The following is a 19217-nucleotide window of genomic DNA, read 5'->3' as shown; positions in this document are numbered from 1 at the left end:
GGTAAAAACAAATAACTGATTTGACATTTTTCATCGCTTCTCAGTTTGGACAATTTTGGCAAAAAACAACTGCCTAACACTTTTGTAAACTACCCATCCCCAGTTTGTTATGCTAGGATTGTGTTTAGTGTGAATGAATAGTGTTACAATAATTACAATTAAAATGCCAGCATATTATTCGTTTTGAGCTAGGCCAGGGAATGATGAGCAGTCATTATCTTTTAGCGAATTTCCCATATAGGGAATAAGCTATTACCGTAGTACTCACGGTAAGACCTGGACCCGGGACCGATTTTTTTTTTTCGTTTTGAGGTCCCTAGAGGCCAAAAACACCATCCGTTCAAATTCATATATATATATATATATGTGTCCGTTAGCGCGATAACTCGAGCAAAAATGATCCGATTTTGATGAAATTTGGTACAAATGTGTAAACCTACGTTTATTCGAACGAGTTTGCGAACCAGCATGATCGGACCATAGGAACGGGGGATTATGGGGGCTTTTATGGGGTAAAAATGGGAATTCCCATTTTTGACCCAAAAAACATAAAATTTTGCAATTTCTTTCTAAACTATTTTGTAGAGCTTAAAACAAAATTAATTTAGTATATTGAAGCGTTATAATGCGCCTAATGGTTACGGAGAAAATTCCAAAAAATTGTAAATTTAAAATTCCCATGTTATTCTTATGGAGAATAAGTAAACTGTTGTAGCTTGCTTGTTTGTAAACATATTTTGCCCAAATTTGGAAAATGTTTTTATTTCTTACTAACTATTAACATTTTACACTTTTACCCTCCCTGTTGCAGCAAACCTAAGTACCATATGTTTTAAACTGATTCTATTTAAATAGGGAATAAATGTGATATTTTTAAGGAGACATTTTAGTGTAAATCCATTCAGGGAAATGGAAATTCGCTTAGTCTGCAGGTTTGCTGCGGCGGGGGTATTTTTATTCGTTAAAATGCATTTATTTAAGAACTACATTGTATTTACGAATAATCATTACAAAAACAAACATTACCTCTGTGTTTGGAAATTCAACAGTAGCTGCCACCTCTGGGATTTGAAGTTCTTGATGTTCTGAGCCTCGTCAAGAATGAGATATTTCCAGCTTTTCCTTCTAAAACTCTGGTAATCCTGGATGACCAGCTTGTATGATGTGATGCAGATGTGAAAGGCATTCGGCTTGGACCAACCTACAAACGGATCACAATGTGAAACAAAAACAAACCACAACTCTGTTAAAATAGAATTAGCTAATTGGACAATGTTTGGAACTTTTCATGTTGGAAAGAATTTGTCAACACTTACTTTTTGTTTAAAAATGTTACATGCAGGTCCCCGAGCAGGAAAAGTCTAAACAGAAAACAAAATAGTGCTTCGTTGGTAAAAGTTTGAAATTGTTTCCGCCGTGTGTTGATTTCTTCATGAGTTAATGAATGATTAACCTACAATTTATCGTCAGTTTACTTCAAATAGAATAAACAAAAGAATACACTAGAGACATTTTAAAACTGAACACTTGTCACAAATAAAACATTTTCATCTCGTCAACTCACAAGTCACAATACAGCTTTGTAACTTTTTTAACTATCTTACCTGTCCGCTTTAGTTTTCTCTCTTTTTGTGAGCCGTAGTATGTTAATATTTTGAAGGCGGGACACCATTTTTTGATCTCCATTTCCCAGTTCAGCATCACAGATGTAGGGACTACTATTAGATGCGGACCCCAGGTTCCTGAAACAAATTTAGTAAAATGTTATAATTGCAAAAGAATTTGTTTACTGAATATAATAATTTAACATATACCTACATAGAACATTTTGGAGATGTTAGTTGAGTTTGAGTAATTTGTTTCATAGTTTATGCTCATTTAGATTCCAAGGCTTAGTTCTACGTTAAATACACATGCCTTCAAAAATTGAAACAAATCGATAAAAAAAACTTTCCCACAGATCAGCATAAAAAATATCTTGTGATTCAGAAAATTTACAACTTCCTTGGTAAAATCTGAATGAATTTAACAAATTATGACATTTTTAGAAAGATTATAAAATTGTATGGGATTTAGGGACATCCTGGACCTAAATGAAATATCAAGAGACTTTTGAAAGAAGACACATACCCTTCTCACAGGCTAGGTGAGCTAACACGGCAATGGTCTGAATGGTCTTTCCCAGACCCATCTCGTCAGCCAAGATGCCGTTGAGTTTACGATCGTGCATTGTAACCAGCCAGTCCAGCCCAATGTGTTGGTATTCTCTCAGCGGGTGCTTCAGCAGGAACGGAACTTTGGTAACAACCTGGAAATAATATCCTTCAATATCTCCTTCGTATTCATTACGGTTTAGAAAACTTTGTAAGTGAAAAAGAAATGAAAGAAAACCATGAGCTAATACTATACAAGACCTGTATAATGTCAACTGGACCTCAAAAGATAGCTATCGTATTGTTATATTGTAATACAGGACCCAACCTCTAATAGAGCTCATCCCGTGTTCGAAGTTATAATGGCACCTTTAATTAAATAACATCCTTAACAGAGATTTGTTTCAATATAATTTTTGTTAACGTTCAATAGATACAGAGAAAGGTGTTAACATTTTACAAACAAAAAATCATCTTCGATTGAATCAAAATGTTATAAGAGTTTTTTTTCTATATAATGTACCATGATGATCCCTACATTTTCTTATCTTAGATTTTATCCTTGAGCTTGATTGACACAGCTGTTACTTTATGGTTTCTGGGTTTCAATAATTTAGACAAAATTAAATATCCTAAGAATATAACAAGATTGAGACATCATTCTCGGAGAGATACAAGTAGTTAATGACTTACGCTGGTTGAAGACAGAGTGTTCCCTTTCGGTTGAATACTCTCAGCTATGGCTGCGACATCGTGTATTTCCGACTCTTTCTTATCCACCTGAAACAAATTCAAATCAGACTTAAAATTATTATATTATGTTCATGGCAGTGTAGCCGTTTTAGGTCAACTGATTACTACTGATTGATTGGGGGTGTAAAACTAAATTAAGCGTGCTGATTCTGCTACCAAATTAATTAATGGAAGACGTGTTGGGGACCAGAGGACGGAGATCTTTTACCCAGACCGGAAGCTTGCATAGCCAGCTTTGATTTATGCTAATACAACTAATTTACTAAAAACTATCCTTCCAAGACTTGTGACCTAGAAAACGACTGTTAATGAAAGATTGGCTGGTGATTGAACTACTTAAATAGGAAATACCTAACAATTTATTGAAAAGAACTATGGAAACTTCTGGGGAAAACGTGTTGCCCTAATCCTGTTGCAGATGGTCCGAGGCTGAAGGCCTCGAACCGTAATTGTTAATTCCTACATTTTATCCTATGTCGGGACGACCCTTGTAGGTCTCCCCCGTGTTTGTTAACTAGCCTGACATATTGCTCAACCGCTAACTTATCTAATTATTGTAAACTTAGCCATTAGTAGGAATTCTAGACGAGCAGTTTCTTCTTAGACAGTTCTCGTTGCAGACCGGGAAGAAGGGAAGAAGGTTGGGAAAGGTAGGTGGGGGTAAGCCGTTCGCTTGCTCGCGGTGGGCTGACGAGTTCGCCATGCAGCCCTGCCACACGAAGGTCTGACACTATAAGGAATATAGCGTGCCGCTATGCGTCACAGCAGGTAGATTTTGGAAAGTGTATCCATTATTATCAAATTACATGGATAATAAGTCACAAGAAAATAATATTAGGTTGCAAAAGGTGTCTAATAACATTGTTGTTACCTGCCGTTAAACCTATCCATTACTGAATCCTTAAATTGTCCACATTCTATCGACAACTTTGATACAGATTTACTTATAACAATAATAGTAATAAATTTACCTGCTGCGAAGAATTGTCGCCTTGTGAAGATGTTGGCACTTCCTGAGTCAAAAGCGCAGACAGATCTTCTGTCGTTGCTTCTTCCTCTACTTCCATCGGCTCGTCCTCACTTGTGCTTTCACTGTTTTGTTCTTCTTCATCTTCTTCCACCTCTTCTTCACTGTCAGACTCCTGAGACTCTGTTTCCATTGGGGTTCCGTTTGTCTGGGCACCTCCGTATTTAGCCCTCAGTTCTTCGATGCTCATCTCTCCTTCCGTCTGAAAATAGCTTATTATGAAAACACTAACATCGGACTGGCACTATTTATATTATGTAAATATGACAACAAACTTTGTAATTTAATCGAAAATGCACAATATACTAATAACAAATAGCAATCCCAAGAAGAGAAAGAATGTTACAATAACAAGTGAAAACAGAACTGTACAAAATTTAAATAAGAAACATGGAAATAGAAGTCCAATGTCTAGATTAACGGCATCAGAAGAATTGCAGTAATCAGTAAGGAATCATGAGAGATTAGTTTCCTGTGGTGTACAGAATATACTTTAGGATAGCAAGATTTATAGTCCACTACTATTATTTCTCTTAGGCCCCTATTAGACGAGGTAGCCTGGCGACGTCGCCAGCGACCAAACTGGCTACTCAGCTTGTCAGGGGTCATTGATTCTTATGGATGTTATTACACGAGGGTAGCCAGCGACGCAGCCACACTTTGGCGACCGACTGGCTACCGAGCCCCGTCGCCACTGCGGTAGCCACTGGCTACCCATATTGGCGATGCTGCGTTGTAGCATATGGAGCTTATTACACTAGGTCGCCAGTATCACGTCACCACTCGGTCAGTTCATATCACGGGGATACTTGCACACTGTTGTGTTGCGTTCTGTTGTGTTGTGAGTGGGTGAATTGTTCACTTCAGTTGATAAAATGTCTATATCATCCTTTATGAGACCTAACAACTCGAAGAAACTGGATTGTGACATACGAAAATAATTGAAAAATTTTGTATTGTCCGCACAGAGCTCATAAAAAAGGTGTAATATAACCCTTTTGATTCTCTTGCACTAAGCATTGGGGATGACCGTATATTTTTCTCTTTCTTTGCCTCCTTTTCTTCAGAAGTAACAAAAGGAGAAGATGCTTATAATCACTCATTATTCACTGTAAACATACCGCTCATAACAAGTACAAGACAAGCACACACAACAAAATGAGTAACGGCGGTAAAATTCTAGCTACTCAACTGGCTACTAGGTTTGGTGGCCAGTGCGTCGCCAGCTACTGTCGCTGGCGACGTCGCCGGGCTACCTCGTCTAATAGGGGCCTTAGACGATTCTTGAGATAAACAATATATTATCAGTTCATCTCACTTTTAAGTCGTCCAGCTCCTGTTTATGGTCTACTTTCCCCTCGGCCTTTTCTTGTTCTTGGATTGTCTCTTCGTCGTCACTTGAATCCTTGTCTGAGGCTCGGAATTCTTCATCCTTATCCTATGAATAAATCATTTGTTTAGTCACAATGTTTAAAAGGAGACCTTGATGTAAAGTGTGTTCGCAATGTAATTGGGGTTATCAACGAGGAAAGGTTAAAGTTGGAGACAAAACTAAAGACTAGGATTTACCTATTAAATTGAAGAATGGGTTTTGTTTAAACTGTAAACAACCTTTAAAGCGCTTGAATTTTCCATAATATTTGTAAAAGAACACTGACAGCTTGAAAAATGTAGTAATTGAAATGTGTCCTAACTATTTATGGGCTATTCTGATTTAATAGAATCATCAATCAGAGATTTACAGAGAGGCAATTGTTAACATTCAGCATTTTAATTATCACCTAGAACATATTTTTTTCAACACCAAACTTACTACTGAACTTCCTTCTTCTTCATCCTCATTTTCTTCTTCGAGTATAATATTTTCTCTATTATCTAAATAATCTCTTAACAAATCTTCTAGTGGTAACTCAGATTCTTGCGTAAGCAGTTCAATTTCTTTAGCATTGTCTATTCCACCTTCCTTTTCATCTTCTGCTTCTGCTTTAGCGATCGTCTCCTCGTCATCACTAGAAGTTCCGCCAGGCTCAAATTCACCTGAAAATTAAAATGTGTTAATTGATGCAATGATGCCTCAGCTATTAAGTAATATTCATGAATTACAAAGTTAGATTTGATGAATGTTGTTTTATTACTACATTGGTTATTTTGTATCCACAATAAATGCAGCTCAATTGTGAAACATAACCTACATTTTTTTTTACATTTTGTTATTACAACAATAGGCAAACTGAAGATTTTTTTTGTTGTCACCTAAACAACTGTAAACGTAAACAAAACATAATTTCTGGAGATGGCTTAAGTCTCGAGTTTTTAATTCGATAATTGACACAGGAGGTTAAAAAGGTGGCACTTTGCTCGCGAATTGCACATTGTATTTAGTCCACAGTTTTTGGTAACAACTAAAAAATTATAAGAGGCACAAACAAACTTCGTTACACCATTGAGGTTAGGGTGTTTTGTGACCGAGCTGCAATGTTGAAATAAAAATATAAACAATGTCATTGCCAACTTCAAAACTAGGAAAATGAAAAATACTCTTTTTAGATATGCTCTTATAATTTTCTTACATGATTACTATTTGTTTTCAACCAAATTTTACATACAAATTAATTTAATCTAGGCTACAGAGGAACTAATTACGGTTGATTATAATAATTTAAATTAAATAAACTGAGCTTAAATAATGTTATACGAGTCAGTTGTCATTATGAGTGAGAAAAAACAGTGGACAAGTAAAATATTGATAAATCAGCTGATTGGCGAACTAATTCCAGTAAACAAGATGTGCAACTTGACAACTGTAAACAAATATTTAAAAACTTGGAACGCACCATCAGAAGCATGAGGCTGAACAGAAGCGGCTGCAGGGGTGGGGGAAGGTGCGCGGGAAGACACCAATGACTGAGAAACGCTCTCGGCTCCTGTCTTGTTAAGTCCTTCGGCTACCAGGGACGAGTACTTCTCCGTCTGGTCTACGATGAAGCTGAGATGCTGGTCCATCGCCTTCTTACGCTTCTCCTCCAACATTGTCTGATGTTTGTATTCAACCAGCTGCAAATATAATAAAATTTAATCAACTTTACTTTGCACACAAATCTAATATATAAAATTCTCGTGTCACAGTGTTTGTCTGCAAACTCCTCCGGAACGACTTCACCAATCGTTATGAAATTTGGTGTGTAAATTCTGTAGGTATGCGAATCGGACGTAAACTATTTCCCGTTTCGAAATTCTTAAAAGGGCTCCGCCCCAGTGGCTCTGGAGTTTCCCATGTTAACCTTATGAGAAATGGAATTAATGAATCTTAACAGCTGTTTCAATTAAACAAGTTGGTTCTGTTCTATGATGTTCAATAGCATTAAAGTTACAAGGATTACCAACAGGGTGCAGCACTATTATTTCTTTTACATTTATGACAACAGCTAATTTGCAACCAAAAGGTGAGTGAGCGTAGCGAACGAACTTCAACCTGGAGGCGAGTTAGCGTAGCAAACGAGCTAACCTGAAGGCAAGTGAGCGCAGCGAACGAGCTCCAACCTAAAGGTGAGGCGAACGAACTTCAACCAGGACGTGATTGAGCGATGCGAACGAGATCATCTTGAAAATTAAACGTAACGGTACTTTCTTTCCATCGGTCTGTCTTAGGGGAAACCTATAACTTAGGCGATACGAAGTTCGCCGGGTCAGCTAGTGTATATATAAAAGTATCTAAATTCTTGGCAAAAAAACTAAAACTTCTTCTGTAACAAAAATATACACTTATTACATGAATGTTATTTAACTTGCAAATACACTTTTTCACAGCCATTACTACAAAGAAAATAAAGCCAAATTTACCTTTTCAGCGTTTGCCCAGAAATGTTTTATTTCTTTAGCCATTAGATTGGCAACCCTCTTCAACTGAAGTTCTTGCGATTTGACAGCTTTTTGAGCCATCAACTCCTTGTCTTGGAAGTACTTCTGAACCATTTTAGCACACTGAAATGAAATTTCACTTTGTTAAACTTGATAAGAATGCACACTACTATAACCAGCAAATATGAAAAGGGCTCTTTCATCAAACCAGAGCTTAAATTAGAGTGAAGAGAAATTTTCACTTTTTTTTGTTTTTGTTTTTCAAGTTAACAAAAAGTGTGATTTAACAAACGTCAAACTCCCCCACTTGGTGCATGGGGTGCTTGCACCTAGGAGGATTAAACATCAAGGAGAGGACACGCTGTAGTTTCGTTGAAGCCAGCGTACTGGGGACTGAGGAGGGGGGGAGGCAGCACTACTCTCCCGCCCCCCTCTCATACTGCGTTGTATGCGTTACCGGAAGATTTGGTAACAGAAATATCAATTAACTATTTAAAAATTAGACTTCGTCATGCTACGAAAAATAAAAAGTTAAATTCTAACCGTAATATTAGGAACCTATTAAGAGGAAAGTCATATTTATGAACCAATAGTACATTCAAAGGTGAGTAATTTACAAAAGGATTACTTATTTTTTGGAATCTGTTGTCCTTGTTTTTATTTTTTGGAATCTGTTGTCCTTGTTTTTTGGAATCTGTTGTCCTTGTTTTTTGGAATCTGTTGTCCTTGTTTTTATTTTTTGACATACTTGTATTGTGTATTATTTATAATACTCTAACCAGAGCGCGGGACTCCGGTTCATGGGGTCCCGGGTTCAAATCCCGCCATATCACCAATGGATTTTACTGTTCATAAATTAAAACTCAAATCATGAGTAGTACTGTATGTGTATTTGAACATTTTCTTAAAGAGAAATAAAATAAGTTTTAATCCTTTAAAAGAATGATAAACACACTTTGGCGATCAGAAGACGATTGTTGAACATTTACACTTTTTACTCGAAGTTTCTTTGGGCAAACAGATCAAATATAGTTCAATATGATATTAAAAAAATCAAGAATTTGATTGCCAAGAAATTGTTTTACTTTTTTTTTATGTTTGTAATTTAATTGTAAGTTAACGGCTGTTGGTGTAAAAAAAGTTAGAGCGGCTTTGCATTTTTTCTTAACTTTGGCTATTTAAAATCACCTGCCTAGCACATAAATGACTTAAAACTAGTAAAAAATGATAATAACAAATCGAGAAAACTATGAAAAATGCAAACTTAAAATGTATTTCACCACCTGAATTAAAATTTTGATTTTAACCTATTATTAGTAAGATTGTTTTATAAACTGGAAAAATTAAAAAAAAACTTTATTGTAATTATTTTTCTAAATACCACTTTTAAATATAGGTAAATATATATTTTTTATTTTGAGAAACTCTTAAGGATCACGAATAAATTGTTAATTTGTGTAGATACATCATATTTTTTTTCAAAAACGTAATTAAAGTAATCATATGTTCAAAGTCCAGGTCAATTCTTTCAACTTTGATCTTCAATAATAAATAATAGTTTTTATAGGAATGATTGACACCGTTCGATAGGAAATTTAATTTACTTTAAGAATGCCATCGGTGAATAACACAGGTGTTTTAGTTTAGCGGGAATTTTAATTCGAAACAGCGCGCGTCGCGTTTTTCCCTATCTCTCCCATGTTATAGCCGAGGCTTTTTGCCACTCTACGGCTCCGCGTGCCCCTCTAGTGTTCTGCTAAAGCTGGCTTCACCGCAACACGTGTATTCCTATTCGCGTGCCCTCTCCTTAATGTTTAATCCTCCTAGGCTTGCACAGAGAGGTAAGGTACAGAGGAAACACTTGGTGGTGTCTGGGGCAAAGTCCCACCCCGCCTTTGTCCTCATCCTAACGCTTACATTGGAGGAAGACCCTGGGCGATAAGAGGTTCCGCAATGTGCTCACTGTTTGGGCTGTTCCTTGCTCCGTCACAAGTATATTTCTGGCACAACATACTAGAGCTGAAAGCACACAGTTGTCCCCTAAGCGTGTTTCCCATGTACTTAACTTATTTGTGGTCCGTATAAGATAAGCTATTGTGTTACTCATCCTACTCACTAAACATTTCTCAAAATTTCCCTTTATAATCTAGTGGCAACCTAGATATCATATCATCATCCCACCCATACACGTACCACACCATGTCCTAATCGTTAAGAACAATTTCTAAAAAAACAAACGAGGTACTGAGTGTCCTTACTTTCTTAGCAGCAGCTTTCTTCCACTTGCGTTCCTGGGCAAAGTCCGCTGCTAGCCACACCATCTCCTCTAACAAGTAGTCCCAATGTGCCTTGGTCCTCGGAGGCTCTTGTACCTTGGGCAGCCTCTTCTCTGTCCACAGCCCTTCCTTCTGGAGCTCTCCGATCCTTGCCATCACCTGTGCCTCCTGTAAGCAAAATAGTAACAAAATAATTCACTGTCACTAGTGTCACTCCAGACCTTGCTGTACGAATTTTATTTTAAGCTAGCCAGAGACAAAATTGTAATTACAGTTCCCTATGATGAACCAAGAGTTGAGCCCGTGTCCTAGCATTCTGTTTCATAGCCAGGTATTGTTCACCAGTGTGGCAGCTGGTCCTATATCACTACTGCTCAACTGAGTTTTTAAGGACCAGGGAGCCCAATAGCAAAAAGTAATTTTCCTCAATATTACATAACTAAAACTTTGTCTTAAAATTTCTGTAACTTTCTTATCAAATTTCACAGTCAACGTTTTCATATTTTATTTACGTTTCCATATTAGATGGGAATAAAAAAATACAAAAAGGTTGACTGAATTGCATGAAATTTTGAGAAGTAAAAAGGGAACAATAGATAAACCACAATATTACTTTCTATTACGTTCTATTTGTATAAGAAAATTTCTTGCAACATTATTGGACCCCCTAGTCCCCTATTGTGTGAATTCAAATGACAGTAATAAGGACCGGCTGCTAGTGCCAGAACACAGGCTCGTGTGCTCCGCGTTACACCTTTAAATTAAAAAATAACACTACAACAATGAAACCATTCAACATTACCTGTTTGGCTCGCTCCACGATCTGCTCCTGACTACATATGGAGGTGTCGTAGGGGGACTGTGGCGTTCGCTGAGGTGTCGCCGCCTTATTGTTGCTGGGAGTGCTACTACTAGGTGTTGCAGGGCTGCTCTTCAATGGCGACAACAGCCTCTTCTCCAGTGCGGACGTAGACTGCGTCTCGGGCTCTGGCAGGGGAGAAGCTGGATAAAATAAGAATTCCTCGGTTAGAAACATGCAAAAAAGTAGTAGGCTACGGTATCAATTCTTTAACACTGTGACGCACATTTTAGTGTGTATTAAAAACTGAGTGTAGAATCGAGTGAGATGATCTGTGTAGCTTTGTTACTGACTAAGATCAGCTGTTTAATTAGTCAGGATCATTAATTTATCAAAGGCTCAATGATCAATGACACCTGGGTCCAATTTTGAACTGTAAAAGATCTATTCCCTTTATTGGGATCAAATTTAGCTTTTTGATTGTTCGGAACAGTACTTAGCTAGCTGTCCTTGATCATTGGGCCTTTAATAAATGATCCTGATTGATTAAACAGCTGGTTTTAATAACAAAGCCACACAAGGCATCACACTCCATTCTACACTCGTGATTGGGTTAAAATACACATAAATAGGTGGTGTCCCGATCTCAACTTATAATTAAAAATGTATAACCTTTTGATAAATAGTAAAAAAAAAAAAAACACACACACTCAGCTACCCATCCAATCACATAAGTAGACTGAGAGTTTATCAACCATTAGAAATTAATCGGCTTAAGAAAGGAGAAAAAACGGTACATATTTATATTTTTTTACATAGGCTAAATATTAATTTTTTTAGATTTATCTAAACAGGTAAAAACACTACTGTAAATTATCTTATGACAACTTATTATTGCCCACACTACCAAAACATACAAAACTTAACTCTGGTCTATTTAATCTAATTAACTATTACGGCCTGAAACTTAACTCTAGTCTATTTCATCTAAATAAATCTAATTGACTATATGGCCTGATGTGTAATTCCTAATCTATTGGTAAACAAACACTATCATTAACTTTAAGATGAAGGCTATTTCTATTATCGCTACCAATTTATGTGCCAGACTACCTACATAAAAAAAACATTTGAGGTAATTTCTGTGAAAGAAACTACAAAAGGCATTAGTAATTTGATAGTGAAAATACCTGGAACAACAGGTTTGGCAGCAAAAGCTGCAGCTATTGACGAAGGGATACCCGGTAGAGCGCCAGGCGTCTTAACCTCGGGTTGTTGCACCACTGGCGTCACATACGAACTCAAATCTTCACCCTCGTCTGTAGGATTCAAACGGTTGTTCTTCAAGTAACTGATAAGCGCCGAGGTTGAGGGTCGTTTGCGGTAAACATCTGCCAAACCACCTCCTTCCAGAGTCAGCATTTCTGACACATGTTCCACATAGTCCTTCTTCAGACGCTTTAACCGCACAGCTTTGTGTTCGGCAATCCTCTTCCGCCTTGAGGTTATATCCTCCCCCATGTCGGAGAGCTTGCGTTTACGCAGTCCGCTCTCCAATGTCCTCAGCGGGGACGCCAGGTTCGAGCTGCTGAGCAGATCAGCGATGCTGCTCCTGTTGTCAGTCAGCATGCCATTGCTGGTGCGGACGGTGTTGGGATGTTCCGAGGACTGGGATATTCGAGTCATCATAGAAGAAGTGGAAGCTGTCTGAAAACAAAATTAGAATATATTAGATTAGCTTATATTTATACAACGGAGTGTTGAATGGAAATGGTAGCTTTCTACTGGACTGTTTCTATGGCCAGGATCATTTAACACTATGAGCCCTAGTCTTTTTTAATATGTGAATACATGTCCATATTTATCCAAAATAAAGGGAGGGGGGAGAAATGGAAATCGGTGTCCTAATCCTCTAAACTAGATGTAAAACGATTCAAAACAGGTGTTGTGTGCAATCCCTATTAAAGTCTATACTTGCTTAATGCCCTGACTTCCACCCAAGCCGGATATTATTTATTTAAGGTGGGCCCTCTACACCAGCTAAGCCACACATTATAAATGTACCGGTATTGCACATGAACAGAATTTGAACCCTCTCTAAAAAGACCTCAACGCTACACTCATCAGCCAACTGAGCTACCATGCCACCGTCGGCTGAAAGTGATTAATGTCGCTATTCGGGCTCCGTCTCAATGATTGATAATTGATTAGCACAAGTGCACACAGGTGAGATTAAATGAAATAATCACCTTAAATAAGAGTTTAAGGCGCTAAGCCAAATAATAGTGACTGGCTAAGATCGGTCCCAGTTTTATTTTATTTTATTTATTTATTTTTTTTTTTTTTGCTACCTGGTTATATGGCTTACCTATAAAATGTAAAACCCAAAAAAAATAGGCTTAAACTTATAATTAGAGCAAGATGATAATTCAAACTTATCCTCAATTTTTTGTTACTTTCTTGTTAAAGGGAACATTCATTATTATCAATGATTTTTTCTTCGATAGATCAATATTTTATTTTTCGATCCAATATTAACTAATTGAAACATACTAGCTGACAATTACAATAAATAAATATTGCTCAGTATCCACAAACAAATTATATTGAAATGAAACTATTCTTAACTAATCTAATCTAACCAACCAAACGTGCTGTAACATTTCAAAACTCCATTGGATAATTCCCACATGCCTTCTTTTTTATGCAGCAAGTTTGGTTAGTTTAGTAGGTAACCTATAGTGTTATTTCTTAATCCATGTACTGTATTATTTTTGCTTAAACAAGATCAGTTGTCGATTTGCAATTTAAATGTGTTTGAAGATATTAAAACTGAAGGAATATGGATGGTAGGCCTAAAGGAAAAAATATATCGATATACCTATCAGAAAAAATCATGGATAATAATGAATGTTCCCTTAAACTGGATTGCCTACAATTATTTTCAAATGCCTAAGAGTGTTTTATTCAGGATTTTAAAGTACCGTACCCGTACAAAAAGTAGTGCAAGTTTAGTACTAACAATTTTAAGGCCTATTTTACATAAAATCATGATTAAAATTAAATAAACAGCACTTGTACACACATATCGCAAAAAATATATAAAAACCGTATAAGAATAACATTTAAAAAACATTGTCAGCGGAATTGGGTTGAAAGTTTTGCAATACTAACTAAAACTGACTTAGGCTAGGTAACGCCACAGAAAACATAATACTATAACCCAGAATGCCAACCACATGGTAAAAACCATTAAGTGTTTTGAGAGAGCTTTGCCTGTCAATCCGTAGGCAGCGCCACCAGCGTTGCCATGCACTCAGCATAGCAACGCTGGTGGCGCTGCCTATGAATTGACAGGCAAAGCTCTCTCAAAACACTTAATGCTTTTTACCATGCGGTTAGCATTCTGGGTTATAGTAGTATGTTTTCTGTGGTAACGCTAAACAAATTAACTTCAGTCTCACAATCATCACAGTAAGTTCAATCAGCAATTTTAACAAAATAGGCCTAGTTACTTCCTACAAACAGCTGATTGTACTTACAGAGGAAGACCCGGACGGTGGAGTTATGGCGGAGGTGGAGTGTTGTGTTCCACCAACTCCAGCCGCCTCTCCTCTGCTGCCACTCATCTTACTTCTGGAACAAACATTGTAAACACCCATAAGTTCAAGAATATGATTTAAAAATAGGAAATTCAAAAATAGGACTTAAAATCATGAAAACAATGTGCCATTTCTATTACAGTAGGCCTACCTCGCATCTTACTGAAAAAAAATATGCAACATTACTTATGTAAATTCAAGATTATGATAACAATGTTGCTGCTTATTTGAAACACACATTCACATACAGTAGAACCCCCGTAATCCGACCTCGGCTAGTCCGACTTTTTGCTTCCGACCATGGCATTGCCTATGGGTTTCAATGTTATCCTGGTAATACTATGACCATTTCTTCTGGTTGTGTGGACATCATCAACATCTCCCACAAAATCTTGTTAACCCCCCCTCAGTTACGGAAACATCATCATTGTCTTTTGCGATCATCCCAAACGATCGTGGCAAAATCTAGGTTATCTCCTGGGGTAACGGATTTTTATCCTCATCTACTGTAATCACATAAAATACTAGGCAAATCCTGTGGTCATGGAAACAACTTTGTCTTTGACGGTCCTGGCAAGATATTTAACATCTCCCAAACTTTCAATGACATCATCGTTGTCTCCTGTAATCGCAGCAAACTTCTGAGTATCTCCTACAGTACGGTAACGGAAACAGCATCGTCTCCCAATATATTAAGTCTCACGCAGTCACGGGAACATTATCATTGTCTTTTGTAATCATGACAAAATCCTGGATATCTTCTACGGTAATGGTGAAAATTATCATGTATTCCGTTCATGTGGAAAAATCCGAAACATGCTGCTCTTCGGATAATCCAACCTTTTCATTGATCCATAGTCCAGGTCCTGAAGGTGACAGATTAGCGGGGTCGTACTGTATAAGCCAACAGTGCAAAATACCACGAGTAAAATATTGGCGATCATAGTCTGGGTCTGATTACTTAAATCAGAAATTTTCAAAATTAGGCTATTTACTTAGATTAAGATTTATATTGTCTTTCAAGAAAATAAGACTTTTGTTAAGTAAAAATAGACTTTTGTTAAAACACGACTATAATTAAAACATTTAAAATTTTAAAAATTGCTTCAGTAGGATTCCAGTAGACTTAAGCTTAATTTAAAATTTGGGCCTTTGTTGTTTAGTTGTTGTAGGCTTGTAAATCACAAATCATCAACAACATGCAACACGGCAACCAAAACATTGACTTTTTAAAAACACCTGGGGATGCACACAAGTGTAAGGATTCTGTAGGACTGAGTACCAGGCTCGTTGTAAACCTTTGTTTTGTGAGTTGCAGATCATGACTGTTATCAATGTTTATATTTTTCAGTGTCTCATGGCCATTTTCAGATGTTTTGAGGAAAAGACAATGTTTTGGTTGCTGTGTTGCTGTATTTTATTACTACAAGTTATTTTCTTTGTTAAAAAATTGGTCTTTAGGCATTTCTGTTTCAAGACTACATGATACAAAATAATCAAGGATGACTAACTTAAGGATGACTGGGACGGGTGGCGTCGTCCTGTAATCCAGCTACTAGGAGGTCACGAATTGTGGATATTTATAGGGATGCACTGTGGATGCGATGCTCCCTGGTGTGGATTAACGTCCGCACTAGTGAGTACTACGACTATCCGCAGTACTATCCTGATAATTAGACCAATTCGTAAATTACAAGGAAAGATGTGGTTCGGATTCCACTATAAACTGTAGGTCCCTTAGTTGCCATTAGCTGTATGGGCTACTAATTAACAGCTGTGTCTAAGGAACATGTCGGCCTTAGTCACTAACAAGACTACAAGATCGCGCCACTCATCCTACACTCATCCTTCACTCATATTTGGGTTAAAATACGCACATAGTAGCGTCCCCATCTTAAATAATTGATAATTGATAACTTAATGGTTTAATGTGTTTGCAGTAATGTTTTGAAGGTTATCTGTAATGTCAGTAAAGTCATTGTAATAGGCCTAGTGATTGTTTTGCGACTATTCCTTTATCAATTTAAGACTCATGGATATCCTAAAAACTAAGTGTTAACAATAATAAGTACTAAAGTTCATATTTTCTTTTTTGCTACCTACCTATAAAATTTAGAAATAAATGGCTATTTCTGATGTTTTAACTTACCTAATTTATTTACCTACTCATAATTACTCATAAAAATAGGGGAACGGACATTTTTTTCATACTTTTATTTTGTAATGTTCATCTTTTAAAGTACTTTTAGCGAATTTCCCTGTAGGGAAGTAGCTATTACCGTAGGTGGCACAGTAAGACCTAGGACTGGGACCAATTTAATTTTCCATTTTGATGTCCCCAGAGGCCCATAAAACACTTTCTGTCAGGCGGGATAAACTTGAATAAGATCGCGAACATGGGAATGTTGTGTGCTTTACAGGGGGTTTTATGGGGTAAAAATTGGGTTTCCTCATTTTTGATAAAAAATGATTTGACAAAAAATACCTCAAAACACAAAATTTTCCAATTTCTCTCTAGATCTTATTAAAGAGCTTAAAAAACAAATAATTTAGTACATCAATGTGTTTTTGTACAACAGTTATTGGTAGGCCTATAACAGAGAAAATTCAAAAAAATTTACAGTAAATTTAACATTCCAATGTTAAATTTTTACTTATGGAGAATATTGTAAAATGTTGTAGTTTGCTTGTTTATGGAGGTACCTATATTTTGATCAAACTTGGCAAATTTATTTATTTTAACTTGCTAGACTATTGCATTAATATTTTACTAAAGAAAAAAAAACATTATTAGTTTCCTTCTAGCAGCAAACCTAGGTACTCGTTATACCTAATGTTATTTAAATAGATTTTGAAAATCAATTCAGACAAATGGAAATTCACTTAAGTCAGCAGGTTTGCTGCGGCGGGGGTATTTTATCATAAAATAGTTATAAAACCCCATTATTTATGCTGAATTACAAAAAATTACTGACACCAGGAGGAACCTGTGTCACTTCATGACTTCAAATTACGTGATATTTATAGTTGATAGGGGTCAACACAGTAATTTGTGTCTCTAATATCCCTATTATTTTTCATTGTCTTTGCGATGTCCTAGAGCAAGGCCACACTAAAAAAAAGGGCCGTAATGCTCGTCAAGCATGACGTCAAGATAGAAGACGGCAATGACGTAATTTTGCCGTTTGTGATCAGCTGCTTGTTTTAATCTTTCAGTGGAAAATAAATAAATAAATACTTATACGTCATAGCCGTCTTCTATCGTGACGTCATGCTTGATGAGCATTACGGCCTGTTTTTTTAGTGTGGCCTTGCCTAGAGGTATCTTAGAAAAACCACAAATAAGTAGACCTACTAATGAAACATAGGTACTAACGTATGAAAAACAAAAAATCTAACGCAAGTCATTTTTTTCTTTAAATTTGACACAAATAACATTAAAACATTTTACTTGAATTCCCTAAGTTTACTCTCAAGCGGTATATTTAAATATACCGAGTATATCACTTCACATATTAACCTATTTCAATGTAAATATAAGAATAATTATGCTACACAATGTAATAATTGTCAAGAGCAATAAATAAATACATTTTGTTATATTTAAGTTACCAATCAGATTTTTTAATTATTTATATGTGCATATATATAGGTTATATATATATAGGGCCTATATATATATTATAACACAACTCAATGAACTCAAAATAATTTTTCTAAATGTACAAATTGTGCACAATTTCATTAGGAAAAGAATGATATACGGAAATACATGTAAGTTAGCCTACCTTATTCCCTAAAAAAATTACTTCCATATAAATTTAGGCCTAACGGTTTTTGTTACCATACATAACTTATTTGTCGTACAACCTACACGAATACTTGAAGCAAAACATTCAGGTCTAACTTCACACAAGATATAATTTATAAAATACTCAAGATATAATTTATAAAATACTCAAGATATAGGGTAGAGTGGGGGAATTGGGACCCGGGGGTAATTGGGAGCTATTTTTTAAAATTTTAAAATTTTTTATTATTTATTTTTTAAACAAAATTGTAAATACGTTAAAGTTTAGGTATACTAAAGGGGTTTCATCATAAATTATTGGATAATTGTAATCTTGTGTTTGATGTATAAAAAATAAAAAAAATTAAGCTGTGTTTTTTTCCGAATGTTAAACATGTGGAAAAACTTTAGCGTGGTAGTATTTTGAGTTATTTTTTATATATTATAGGAATTAATAATCATACCAAAATGTATTTTTTGACACATTAAAGGTTTAAGCAATAGTTTGTTGGGGCTTTAAAATTTTTTATAAAATTAAAAATTAATTTTATACATTTTTTAAAAAATGGGTCCCAATTACCCCGGTGTGGGGAAATGGGACCCATATTTTTTTATCCCACATATAATTAATATTAACATTATAATTAATCCCACATATAATTAACCAATAATTATATGTGGCTGCAATGGTGATTATCATGTATTATGTGTAAAAACAGAATTTTGAAGTAGGTCCCAATTACCCAGCATGGAGTAATTGGGAACCAGTCTCATCGCGTGGCTACATCGGGTTGGAATCACAGATGTACAGAAAAGTAAAAAAATTATTTTACAACCACTTGAATAAGAACCTAGGGCCTTAAAGAGTGAGCTAAGCCCATAATTGGCCTATTTTAACTTATATTTGGACTGATAACTACCATTTATTAGAAATTCTTTCGGCTGAAAAAGCGAAATTC

At 36.0% G+C, this 19217-nt stretch overlaps 1 protein-coding gene across 4 annotated transcripts in view; it reads right to left on the bottom strand.

The window, feature by feature from the left end:
• Nucleotides 1–19217, bottom strand: part of LOC128992543 (helicase domino) — a 70487-nt gene that overhangs the window by 44514 nt on the left and 6756 nt on the right. For all 4 annotated transcript variants that reach the window (XR_008490720.1, XM_054416173.1, XM_054416190.1 and 1 more), the window contains exons 2-14: nt 14409–14502; nt 12057–12573; nt 10870–11069; nt 10050–10235; nt 7774–7914; nt 6768–6987; nt 5747–5970; nt 5252–5371; nt 3878–4135; nt 2847–2933; nt 2131–2308; nt 1605–1742; nt 1027–1201 (exon numbers count right to left, since the gene is read on the bottom strand). Coding sequence is in view for 3 of the 4 variants with exons in the window: in XM_054416173.1 (XP_054272148.1) it covers nt 1027–1201; nt 1605–1742; nt 2131–2308; nt 2847–2933; nt 3878–4135; nt 5252–5371; nt 5747–5970; nt 6768–6987; nt 7774–7914; nt 10050–10235; nt 10870–11069; nt 12057–12573; nt 14409–14495 (2531 nt within the window). In the remaining variant the exon portion in view is untranslated. The remainder of the gene's footprint in view (nt 1–1026; nt 1202–1604; nt 1743–2130; nt 2309–2846; nt 2934–3877; nt 4136–5251; nt 5372–5746; nt 5971–6767; nt 6988–7773; nt 7915–10049; nt 10236–10869; nt 11070–12056; nt 12574–14408; nt 14503–19217) is intronic.

This window comes from Macrosteles quadrilineatus, unplaced genomic scaffold, assembly GCF_028750875.1.
Source record: "Macrosteles quadrilineatus isolate MER2022 unplaced genomic scaffold, UCM_ALF_1.0 Scaffold_1__1_contigs__length_201487025, whole genome shotgun sequence".
Taxonomy (NCBI): domain Eukaryota; kingdom Metazoa; phylum Arthropoda; class Insecta; order Hemiptera; family Cicadellidae; genus Macrosteles; species Macrosteles quadrilineatus.
The sequence above is the reverse complement of the archived record's forward strand: the minus strand, read 5'-3'. Positions and strand labels throughout refer to the sequence as shown.